Source organism: Pelmatolapia mariae, linkage group LG1, assembly GCF_036321145.2.
Source record: "Pelmatolapia mariae isolate MD_Pm_ZW linkage group LG1, Pm_UMD_F_2, whole genome shotgun sequence".
NCBI lineage: Eukaryota > Metazoa > Chordata > Actinopteri > Cichliformes > Cichlidae > Pelmatolapia > Pelmatolapia mariae.
Window position 1 is genome coordinate 39,135,334 of NC_086227.1, and position 11,624 is coordinate 39,146,957.

The window sequence follows — 11,624 nt, forward strand, 5'->3', positions numbered from 1 at the left end:
AATGAATTTTGGCCTCCTACGTGTTGTTTGGTGACGGAAAGTTGATATTGAAGGCAGACGATTTCAGAGCAGATGGAAGCTGAGTCGCCTACGCCTTTGATGAGTGCGAAGAGAAGCCGGTGCACTTCATTAGCACAAGAGTTTATTTCTGTTATAAGTTTGAATCCATGCAACAGCTGACATATGAAGCCAGAGCACAAGTTTCTCTGATTCAGGCCAAATCCAAAAGTGACAGATCGCAAACGTTAGTCAGCATCGTGCAGGGAAGCTACGCTATCTATGCTGAGATCTTTTTCATGAAACTTCCCACACAGCTTTCGAGATATAATGTTCATACTAGAGAAACAGCTGCTGTGAGACTTAAAGAGATATGTGCAAGAGCAGAAACTGCCAAAATCAAGTGTGATGTGTTACAGCCTGAACACATAATGTTTCTTCCATGTACTTTTAAAGGCAGTATATGACAGACATGCACCTTCAGATAAATTGATGCATGTACGTACATTATATATTTGGCCCGTGGTGTGCTCAGCATCAGCTGTAATTATTACAAAGAGCACCTCCCCCAGAGGAATAAGGCCTGTCTAAATGGTGCAAACAGATAATATTAAATCCAGATAGCGTTGCATGGTAGTAGCATGTAGTTTATAGCTTAATTTTTAATTTTATTCATGTTGTGATATTTCTATTTACTCCAGCCATGTTCTTTTACAGTAATTACATTTTGCGGGTAAAATAAAAACGAAAGAGGTGTGAGGTTGATTTTTAAGTACGAGTTTCGAATGCGGTGACCCTTTTCTTACCTTAAATGGCGTGTGAACATTTCATTGACAGATGTAGAACAAAGTTAAGATGATAATGAGCATCCTGAGGCTGTGAAGTGATGCAGAAAGCAGAAAATTACTGATAAGCATCAAGCTTTCAATCAAACCAGGTCACATACTGTAGGCTGCAAGAAAACAGAAGAAAACAGTGATGATACTGCACTTTAGACCAGCCTGAGTCACAACACGACTGCAAATCAGGTCAGAGATTGAAGCGCGCTCGCATCCTGCGATCATGGCTGATGCTGCAGCTCTGGCAACTCAACAGAACACACATCTCAAAACTCCGGCGGAGGTGAAGCGGGAAGACGATTCAGGGGGTCTCAGGATGAAGTGATGTCACACTGGACTGTTAGCGGGTTTCTTCAGTTGCATCAGTCATACTGCATGGAACATTATGGAGGCTGTGATGTAACAAAGTGTGTCAGAGTGGATTAACACTCAGATTTAACAATTAACCACTTCTTGCTTTGATACATTTGGTTTAAAGAAACAAAGACACGACATGTTGAGCTTTCTAAACTAAAATGAAATCCTTCAAAGTTTCAGTTTTCTTGTTAATATTTAAAAATCATCCTTTCGAGACATTAAAAACAGTGTTCCACAGGGTTCTGCTCTCTGTCCACTTCTCTTTTGTTTATGATCTGAGTATTTCAGAGACTGTGCAGGAAAATTCCAGCAATCTTCTCTACAATTTGCAGAGAGTGGTCCAAAAAAGGCAACTATCCAGTGAGCAGCAGTTCTCTGATTGAACATGCTTGTTGATGCCAGAGGAGAATAGCCACCCTGCTTTGAGCCAATGGGAAGGCAACAGTAACTCTGATAATCACTCATTAAAACTGAGATATGCATAGGAGGGTCTCTGAAAGCACGACATGTCAATGTTGAAGCAGCAGAAGACCACACTGGGTGCTGCGGCAGAAACAAACCTTTGGAGTTTGGAGGAAACTAGCAGCTTAGAAGATCTGCAGATCCTGACGTTAGGCCTCAAGGAACACAGAAAGGAATCATCTTCAGGTTCTTTATGAACTCAGATTGCTGACACAACATGAAATTTTAAAACTGACAATGAAACGAAAATGAAGAGCAAAAACTAAAACAAGTTGTTATTTCTGTATAAAGCAGACGGCTGTGAAGTCTCAAACTGCAGCTCGAGATTATTTTAATTTGATTCCTTTGCATAAACACGAGTAGGACTCAGACTGCCCTGCAAAGTGTTAAACGTGCTTTTTTGTTGATAATGAAAACAAGAACATTCTCGGTAAATTTAGCTCCACGATGTCACAAACACAACACAGACGCCGTATTGTAACAAATATACAAATGTAACGTACCAAATAATCGAAAAAAGCCACTTCAAAGGAGTCACGTGTGATAACATTATCTACAATCATGATAAGGACTGTTGAAGGGCTCAATTTTGCTTGTTACCGCATTATATAAAACACGAAATGAAGATCTTTCTGGGCTCTTTGATAGTAAAGATTGGCGACCGCAGATGATGGCTGATAAGCCGACTGCAGATGGAAGATCTGAAACTCAGTTTAGAGATAAATGTAAAATATTTACTGAAGGAATCAGATGCTGACGACATATCAGGAGGAATAATGCCACTGAATGTACATGTGCAGTATTTAGACAGTAACACGTGTTGCTTTGGGCTCTTTCACTGTAAATAATAAAGTATTATTTACTACATTAAATAATTGTGGTGTAGAGAACTGTGTGGGCGATTCAGGCCTTTAGCACAGAGCACCGAAAGTTCAGCTGTCTTGAAGCGTTTAAACAGATGTGCTTTAATTTTATGAAGAATTATCATATCGTGTGCTAAGGTGAAGACCTGAGACGCCAGAGGACCTAGCTGACCTAAAAAATCTGCATCAAATTTTCTTTGTGTGCCAAAAACTTTAACCTCGAGATCGAACACGAAAGTGGGTCGACGTTCAGGCCTCGTCATGCATTCTGTGTGGTTTAGAGATGAAGATCAAAGAGGAGGGAGAGGGCCCAAGAAGGTGACATCATGAGAGGAGGTGTCATTCACCATAAAAATCGGAGCAGCTCCGAGTTGCAGTCACACAGAACGCCACGAAACAAGAAGGAAGACGACAACACAGCCTGACCTTCAGCTTTCTGACAAGAGCCAGCAGAGCCTGAACCTCCAGCAGAGCCCGAGGAGCCTTCAACCCACAGAGCCGCAGGGTTTAAAAAAAACACCCAATAACTTTTCGACCTGAAAAAAACCCAAAAACGAAACAACCAGAACATCCGACCGAAGAACGAACAGAGAAGCCCGGCAGCATGTTTTCAGCGACAAACTCCTCCAAAGTGACGGTAAGAAAATGCTCGCCTGTGTTAGCTGTTAGAGATGCCACTAAAAGCTTTATCGAAGCTCCAATTTAAATGATTACGTAGCTATACAACTTTCAAATGTTGAAATGGTTTGTCATGATTAGTTTTCACAATCTCAGGGGGTTACTGATAAATCAACACAAGAAACTTCCATTCGGCACTCATGTATTGCAACAGTGCCACAAAAACAACAACTGGTCCCTTATTTTTTTCTTATTTTACATTTTATTCACTTAAAAAACGATATTGTCTGGAAGTCCTCTGTTACGTCATCATAAGAACAAGTTTTACAAACATCTGTTGATTTTATGAAAAACAATAATTCTCCGTTACTGCCAAATGCCTCTTCCTGCTAAAATGACGTTCTTCCTCACCACAGTCTCCGCTCACTGGGGTTTTATCGCTGATATTGCAGGCTCTTTATCTTACAATATAAAGTGTCATCTATAGATAAACCTGAATTTTGAAATTGTGTCTTGCAGTATCTCGTTGAAAATTGAGAAAAAGTTTATCACAGTGACGTTATCTGAAAATGGGGACCATAAACGTTTTGTGGCTTCTCTTCCTCAGGCCGCCTGTGTCGTGGCAATAATGATGATGATGATGATCACAGAGGCTGCGGCCATGCCGAAGACAGGAAGGCCACACAGTCATGGTGCAACGCTAAAAACAGTCTCCCTGCAGCTGGACGCCAAAACTCTGGAAACCCACAGACACACCAGGCTGCTGAACAACGCCTCCATCTCGCCGTGGACGTACAAGTGAGTGACAAACTGTGGCATGGCTCTTTAATCACAGGGCTTACTGAGCTCTTTTAATCATCTCTTGTCCCCTCGCTTTCTCCATCCTCAGCGTCACCACCGACGACACTCTGTTCCCTCCCTTCCTGTCGGAGGCTCACTGCCTGCTGCAAGGCTGCCTGAACTCACAGGGCCAGGAAGACCGGAACCTGGAGTCCAGACCCATCATGCACCAGGTGCTGCTGCTGCGGCGCATCAGGCCAGAAGGGTCAGCAGACTACCACTACCGCCTGGAGTCCCGCCTCATCTCGGTGGGCTGCACCTGTGTCAAGCCTGTGGTCCGAATCCAGCAATGAGGACCAGCAAAACAGGCTCGTGTACGGAAGACCGGGAATGTCGAGAGAAAATGAATCCATTGAGGATTTCATGAGAAATGATTTTCTCATCCAACATGAAATTAGGGGTCCATACATGTAAAATACAGAATTACCTGCATGTAAATAAGAAAATCCGACAAAAGCGACAAAAATCTAATAATATCTAATTTAAATATAATTATATCTGTCAGAGTACGTTTATTTAAATGAATGACGAGCTGATGACCGACAGACTGACTTCAGTCTGCTGTTTCTTCTCAGTGACTTAGTGAAATGCTGCTTAGCGTTAAACCTGCCATCTTTTTGTTTTATGTATATTTCCAGCGATTATTATTATTATTATGATAATTATTATTATTATTAATAAACAGCTCACATTTACTCCAGAAATAGAAAATGGGAGAAACTACACAACCAAACGCACACTGTAGCTGAGATTTAAAAGCAAAGATTTATTTCATATTCTTTCTGTTATTTATGGTTTAAAGTAATTTAATTTTGTTTATTTAAGTATTTTGTGCTCTTCAGTAGATATTTATTGACTCTTAATGTATTTATAATCCAGAATCTGACTCAATAAAAAACCTGAACAAAGTAGTAAAGTGTGACTGTTTTATTGTTGAATTTAAAATATAATGTGATTTCTGTACATTATCATCATCATATCATAATCCTTTACAATGATGTTGCAGTGAGAAGCAGCTGTAAACACTGTACACACGTCGGTCCGGTCACTCATTCGATGCAGCAGGGTGCAGCAAACATCACCGATGTCTCAGAAGCGTTGTGTCGCGTCCATTTCACACAGGAAAGACAAAGAGATGCGTAACTGGTGGGAAACAAACCTAAAGGCAGAGTTTGAAACAGAAAAACCTGCACTTCGGTTGGATTTGTCTTAATCTTTTGGTTGTGCTCACTCTTCCCGGCTAGCTCCGGCTCTTCTGGGGGACACTGAGGTGTTTCCAAACATGCAGACAGTCTCCTCCCTGTAGGACACCCCCGGGAGGAAACAGGTCATCTAGGAAACGCCCATTAGGCATCCTGGTCAGATGCTCAACCCCCTCACCTGACTCTTTTTGGGGTGGAGGAGTCTACTCTGAGGTCCTCACCCCCTCATCTCTTTCAGTCACCACACTCCGCTCGGGGCCATCGGTGAGGGTAGGAGCGTAGACTGACTGACGGCTTCGCCTCGACGCTCAGCTCTGTCTCGTCACCACAACAGAACCTGGTTCAATCTCTCCTGCTCCACGCTTCCCTCACTAATGACAAATATCCAGAGACACCGAGTCTGAGCGATCCAAACCACATCATCTGTGAAACAGCAAAGATGTGATGTCTCCACCCCTGCACAGCGCCTAGAACGGGTGAAACGAGCTGCTCTGGAGGCCAGCGCTGTTTTGGTTTGGGGATTTCAGGGTGTGGTTTGACTTCCTGTGTAGCGGTGATTTCATTGTTGGTAATCTCACCTCTGCGACTAAGTTCAGCTCTATTGTTGCTGATGTTTGTCTTAAATTGACCTCAGAAACACTAACTCGTCTTGGACTCACTTTCAGTGATCTTGACTCTGATCCTAAAAGACAAAATGGATCTGCTTGCTGCTTATTTTATACCTACAGATGCCACTAGATGTCGCTAAAGAGCCACATGCAATGATTTAAACGATCCTGCAGATGGCGCTGGTTGATTGAGATCAGCTGTAATTCCACGCATCCTTTATTTCAGTTAATTTTGACGTTCAAAGTCCCAGAGGAAGGTTTCCTTTTAGTCATAGGGGATGGATCTGGTTCATTTTAGGCCCAATTCATGTTTGGTTGATAGGCACGCACATTCACACACACATGAGCACATTGGCACCGTTGGCATGGAAACAAAGCACAGTAAAACCCCTTCAAATCATCTAATGACGACTGAATCTGCAGCGTCCGTCTCGTTATAAAGAGTTCGTCTTGTTAAAGAGAGTCCTGGTTGTACAGAGGAGTTGTTGTGCAGTCGGTCTTGCCCTCTGCACTCCTCATCGTCTTCTTCTCTCACTCTTTTCAGAGCTACCTCCTGTCAGTCTCTGAGCCGGAGTAGCGCCAGCATCCCAGCACATCAAATATCAGCTCATCAGCCCTCCAAAATGGCTTCCAAATAAGGTTCAGCTTGTGTTGTGATCAGGCCATCAAGACACCTGGGAGCGGAGAACAGGAGGTTGTTGTTACCACAAACACTCACATTTAAAAGAGGAGGAGGTGAAGATATTAAAAAGCTTCAAACCTGCAGGGATATGAGCTACAGGCTCTCACTAAACACATTTCTGTACCTCTGGCACCTTTTTCTGGTTTGGTCTAGAACCTTTTGATCCAGTAAAAGTGAATCTGCTTTATATCTGCAAGTTGTAATTATTTTGTCAGTTTTGCTCTCTCCTCTTCACATCCTCCAGGTAACCTGTTACATGTGAATCTAAGGCTAATTCTTTAACTTTGGTTACTGTCCAAACACTCATTTAGTATTTAGAACAGTCTGGAAACGCCACATTGAAAAGCTTTCATGCCAAAATAACTGAACAAGGCTTTTTTTGAAAGGTTACATCATTGCTTTTTAGCACGTGACTCAAACAGAACCCAAATCAAACGCTGAACGAGTGATCGGTGACCCGGTGGATGTTCAGAGATGAAATGTCACAGTCTCACTGCGGTTGGTCACTTTGATTTCCTCCTGTCAAAAACGGCAGGTCTGACAATCACAATGAGAAACCTGTCTGAAAGTTGTTCTGGCGTTCTTCAGAGATCCAACAACTATTCAATTTTTATTCAATTTTATTTTTATAGCATCAAATCACAACAGCAGTCGCCTCAAGGCAAAGTAAAGACTCTACGATAGCTATTAAATGCACTGCTATAACAGGGACCCACTCATTGCTAACTCTATGCTATCAGAACCCCCCAAAAGTTCCTTTAAGCTTGTCTCTCTTATTCAGGCGGCTGTTATGCGGTTAAAATTGGATCACAGCATTACACTGTTACCCACTGCAATCACAAATAAGGCTAAGAGATCATTGTCTCAGTCTTAAAAAAGTTATTGTTGTAAAATAATTCATGGTTTTAGGGCCACCGCTTGTGTTTTCAAAGGTTTCACCTAAACCACAATATCCCAACAACGAGTATCCCTAACCCAGCTCCTTCCCCCAACCCTGTGCTATTAGAAGAATTTTGACATTTCTAGCTAAATAACCTCTACCTGTTAACTCATTTCAGTAACTAATAGGCTACTCCTCCTTGTTACAGAACGTTCCTTCCTCTTGAACTGCGTTACTGTCTGTTTTACAGTGCCCGGTGTTTCGACGAGTCTCAAGTTTGACGAGTAGTTTTCAGACTTCTATCTTTGAGTCTTGACTTTGATGTTTTGACTTGGACTCACCTTTGCCTTGTTAGAGTTTTTATTCAGACCAATCTCGGTCATGTTTTTCCATCTTTTAAGAGAATTTTCATCACCTTGCTGCAGTTTTGGTAGCTTATAAACGTGAACTGTCAGTGACTTGGTTTGACTGCATGTTTGCTACTGTAAACTGTGTTATTTGAGTCTATAGTGTTTCTGTAGTTGTTTGTACGTAGCCTCATTAAGAGTTTTCTCCCAGAAGAAGCAACAGAGATTAAAATAAAAACATTTTGTCTCACAGTTTCTACCCAGATTTCCTCTTTTTTCAGCCCGTGCTCACCTCCACGCTGTGCTTGTCCTGAAAGACACAAACAGAAACCACACAGGCTCCTTTTAGTGATTTATTTCCAGAGTTCAGATTTATTTTCAGTTTTGAAGGTAACATCTCGCAGTGTAAAGCCGCAGTCCTCACCTCCTCGTGGAGCCTCTCCTGTGAGGCGTTCAGGTGCATCTGCCGCTGCTCCTTGTCGGCGGTGGCGCGATGCTCCTGACACTCTTTGGCCAAAGCTTTCTGAGCGACTTCCCGCTCGTGCTCCCTCCTCTCGGCCAGGTGCTTCAGCAGCTCCGCCTCCTGACACTAGAGCGAGTCAGAGGGAGGATTGTTACTGAGTTTCACCCCTTTACACTGATGCCGGGTTAGAAGTGATCACGATCATGTCACTTTCTCAAAAATCTTGAAATGTATTTGTCTGAACAGACACGTAGAACAATTTGAAAGAACTTGTGGCGTTCCTCAGAGTTCGATTTTAGGGCCCCTAATTTTTTGTAGTAACATCTCACATCTACTGGATGGACTGCAATTTAAAACTGCACAGACATTCATGGTGACTTGAGGATGAATCTGTCTGACTGTTGACTCTATGAGCCTCACATCTCTGTTTTTATTGACATTTCTCTTAAACTCTTTGAAGAATTTCCATAAATTGTGCATTTCATATATGTTTGTTCTCCTTAGCTTGAACTGCACTAACTCTGTTTATCCCAGTGTGACCAAATCAGGTCAACATTTTAATTTGTCCAAAACGTCAGCTCAAGAGGCAATACGAGCAAAACTGTTAAACATTAATAAATTAATGTTACGTGCATTAAAAATATTTAAATGTTTTTAAATAAAACATCAAATTTATGACCTTAAACACTTTTAGGTCACCTACTACTTTGACACACATACACACCTTCCTCCTTTCCTGAGCAGCATCCAGTTTCTTCTGGATCTCCGCCAGCGATGGTTTCTGGCGAGGCGGTGTCGTGGCCCTGAGCTCGGGGGCGCCGTCGAAGGTGGGTGGCTTCAGAATGACCTCGAAGGCCTGGCCACTCGCTCGCTTGCTCAGTTCGATCACCTCCATGTCCCGGATGTTGCAGAGGTTCAAGTCCACCACGCCTGCAGCTGCAGAGAGAGGATGAGGCGGTGAGAAGAAGATAAGCCGCGGTTATTGTGGTTTCATTTTGCTGACTTCGTTGTTGGGATTTACGCTAAACTACTGTTTTGTACATCTTCCTCGAACACGGACCGATTGAGCTCTGCAACTTTTAAAACATTGGTTTTCACAGGTGCTCTGACCAGAGCTCCCGGTGCATGAGACTCAGATTTTTATGAATCATTAATGGGCTGGTTATTAAACTGTACATCGCAAAATTTGATGATTTATTCAACACTGAATATAAATGTGTTTCCATTCAGAGATAGCTCAGCCTGCAGCTTTTTGGGTAAATATTTTGTGTTCTTTACACTTAATTTAATTCTCTGATTTCATTTACTGGTATGACCAACTAAAAGCAGCCTCAGCATTGTCTTTCCTGCTGTAGCTTATAGACAGGTTGAGCCTGAATCTGTAGTCCTTTTCCACTGAAGACATTTTGACTGTTTTTAGCAGGACACCATTACTTCCTGTCCTGCGGGACAAAGGTGACTTTGTGCTGCTGACCTTCCTTCTTGTCGGCCGCCGGCTCTCTGGGCTCGGGAAGGATGCAGGAGCAGAAGAGAGACACCAGGGGGAGGTCTCGCATCTTCTCCCTGTAAGCTGGAACATTCAGAGGGAAAAGATATAAAGAAAAGCTGCAGACAGGACTGAGAGATAAAAGTAAAAAGAAAAGCCGTTTACCTGCTAGAGTCATCCTGCTGCTGCTGCTGCTGTTCTCAGTCAAAGACACTGTGGTGAGGTAGAGTCTGTTCCTGCAGAGAGACACATCTAATCAGTGGAAGCAGATGAACAACGACGCCTCTCAGGCAGCAACACAAACATCAAAACCTGCACGAGCCGCATCTTTGCTTTTGCTGTTTCATCTGCAGCTCGCTCGTCTGCTGTGATTCAGTGTCATTTTGCTCTCTCTGGTTCACACACTAAGAATATCTCTGCCATCGATTCGATTTAAAGGTCAGCTTTTGCTCACGATGCAGCTTTTCTCAGCTCGTATGAGTCATTCACACGAGAAGATTCGACACCTGCCACTGATTTGCTTCGGGAGCTTAAAATAATCCACTCAGTGTGACGAGTGAGTCAGCCGCTCGGGCTCCGGCCTCCGAAGCGAAGCCGCCGCTACAGAGAGAAACCCTCAGTGTGCCCCAGAAACAAAAGCTCAGCAGCTTTTTCTGCTGTTCCCTCATCAGAGATCATTCAGATCACATGTGCAGGACCATCATCACTTTCTTCCGTGTAAGGCTCTACAGAGAGATTCTACAGATCGTTTCATGTCTGCAGTGTCTCAGATTCACACTGACCTCCCCAGTTCTAAGAAATGTAAATATTTAAAAGCAGATGTTCTCTGAAAAAGCAGATTATGGTTGTATTTGCAGTTTTGTCTGCATCTGTTATGAAACCACAGCAAACACAATGTTATCTGAACTCTGCAGCTGCTGCACAAACAGTCAGCAGAGACAAAAAAACCCCTCATCATTTAGGGCAGAAACATCATTTATAGAACTATTTCCACTGATTGTTTCATTCCTGCATTCTCTAACAGAAGCGAAATATTCAGGTTCATGTGCAGAAAAGCAGATAAACCCAATCATGATGCTTATTTGCACTTTTTCCTGCAGATAAACTCTGATCTGTTCTGAAAGCCTGGTAAACACGATGTTACACAGTCACTGCAGCAAATTACAAACTGCATGAAGATCATTTGAATTTCAAAGTCAACTCCATCTATTATCCAAGCCTGCTTAAGATTCATCTTTCACTACAAGTTCATCTTTTAAGCTATTTGCATTTGATCATTTCATGTCTGGAGCCCAGAAAATGAAGAAAATACCAACATTTATCTCCACAAACCACATATCTAATTCTAAACATAAGAAGGTAAAAAGCCTCAGATAGTAAACGGAGAAAAGCAGCAAATCTCTACTTTGTAAATGAGGAGGCATATTTATGTTTACATTTGCGTTTTTTTGCAGAAATTGATTAAAAACATGAATTTGTTGCAAAATTTAAATGCAAACGCAAACACAATGTCCTAACTTTGGGTGTGAGTGTGTGTCACTGCGTGCATCTGTGAGTGTGTGTGTGTGTGCATGCTCTCAACGATGATGTCATTGTTGCCAGAAAGCGCATCGCCTTCTGCAGAGACCAAGGAGCTGAACTCAAACAGCAAACCGAACGAAAGAAAAACTGAAGAAGAAAATGGAGAGAAAAGACGCAGGAGAGGATGCATGAGAGCGAGAAAGAAGGAAGAGATGAAGAGAAACTGCAGAGGAACAAATGCATGAACAAAGAAACCGAGTCACATCGCAGAAATCTGCTTTTATCGCCTCATCTTTCTGCTCTGAGCTGCAGAAAATTGAAAAAAATAAATAATAGAAATAATCAGTGTGGAGGTGAACGAGTGGATCTGTCACTCACCCTGCAGCGATGCTCGCTCCAGCTCTTCTCTGTTCACACTGAAGATCTGCAGCTCAGCAGCATCAGCACCACCACACAGCA

At 42.6% G+C, this 11,624-nt stretch overlaps 2 protein-coding genes across 2 annotated transcripts; one reads left to right on the forward strand and one right to left on the reverse strand.

Moving 5' to 3' along the window:
• Positions 1-3,122: 3,122 nt before the first annotated feature.
• Positions 3,123-4,269, forward strand: LOC134623998 (interleukin-17F-like). The gene is made up of 3 exons (XM_063468997.1): positions 3,123-3,155; positions 3,744-3,934; positions 4,026-4,269. Exons 1-3 carry the CDS (start codon positions 3,123-3,125, stop codon positions 4,267-4,269), a joined length of 468 nt encoding a protein of 155 aa, XP_063325067.1.
• Positions 4,270-4,888: 619 nt separating this feature from the next.
• LOC134632188 (stathmin-4-like) lies at positions 4,889-11,624 on the reverse strand. Its single transcript, XM_063480844.1, has 7 exons — positions 11,544-11,624; positions 9,810-9,880; positions 9,633-9,728; positions 8,883-9,094; positions 8,120-8,284; positions 7,988-8,005; positions 4,889-6,460 (listed from the first exon to the last, which is right to left on the reverse strand). Exons 2-7 carry the CDS (start codon positions 9,820-9,822, stop codon positions 6,452-6,454), a joined length of 513 nt encoding a protein of 170 aa, XP_063336914.1. The 5' UTR covers positions 9,823-9,880; positions 11,544-11,624; the 3' UTR covers positions 4,889-6,451.

What these genes read in the sequence shown, in the direction of transcription:
- LOC134632188 (XM_063480844.1), bottom strand. An exon ending in GGCGGCCGACAAGAAGGAAG is followed by an intron (nt 9,095 to 9,632) that starts GTCAGCAGCACA and finishes CTCTCTCTGCAG; the next exon opens with CTGCAGGCGTGGTGGACTTG. An exon ending in CTGCTCAGGAAAGGAGGAAG is followed by an intron (nt 8,285 to 8,882) that starts GTGTGTATGTGT and finishes GACTCGCTCTAG; the next exon opens with TGTCAGGAGGCGGAGCTGCT.
- LOC134623998 (XM_063468997.1), top strand. Translation starts at nt 3,123, where the DNA reads ATGTTTTCAGCGACAAACTCCTCCAAAGTGACG. An exon ending in CAAACTCCTCCAAAGTGACG is followed by an intron (nt 3,156 to 3,743) that starts GTAAGAAAATGC and finishes TCTCTTCCTCAG; the next exon opens with GCCGCCTGTGTCGTGGCAAT. An exon ending in ATCTCGCCGTGGACGTACAA is followed by an intron (nt 3,935 to 4,025) that starts GTGAGTGACAAA and finishes CTCCATCCTCAG; the next exon opens with CGTCACCACCGACGACACTC.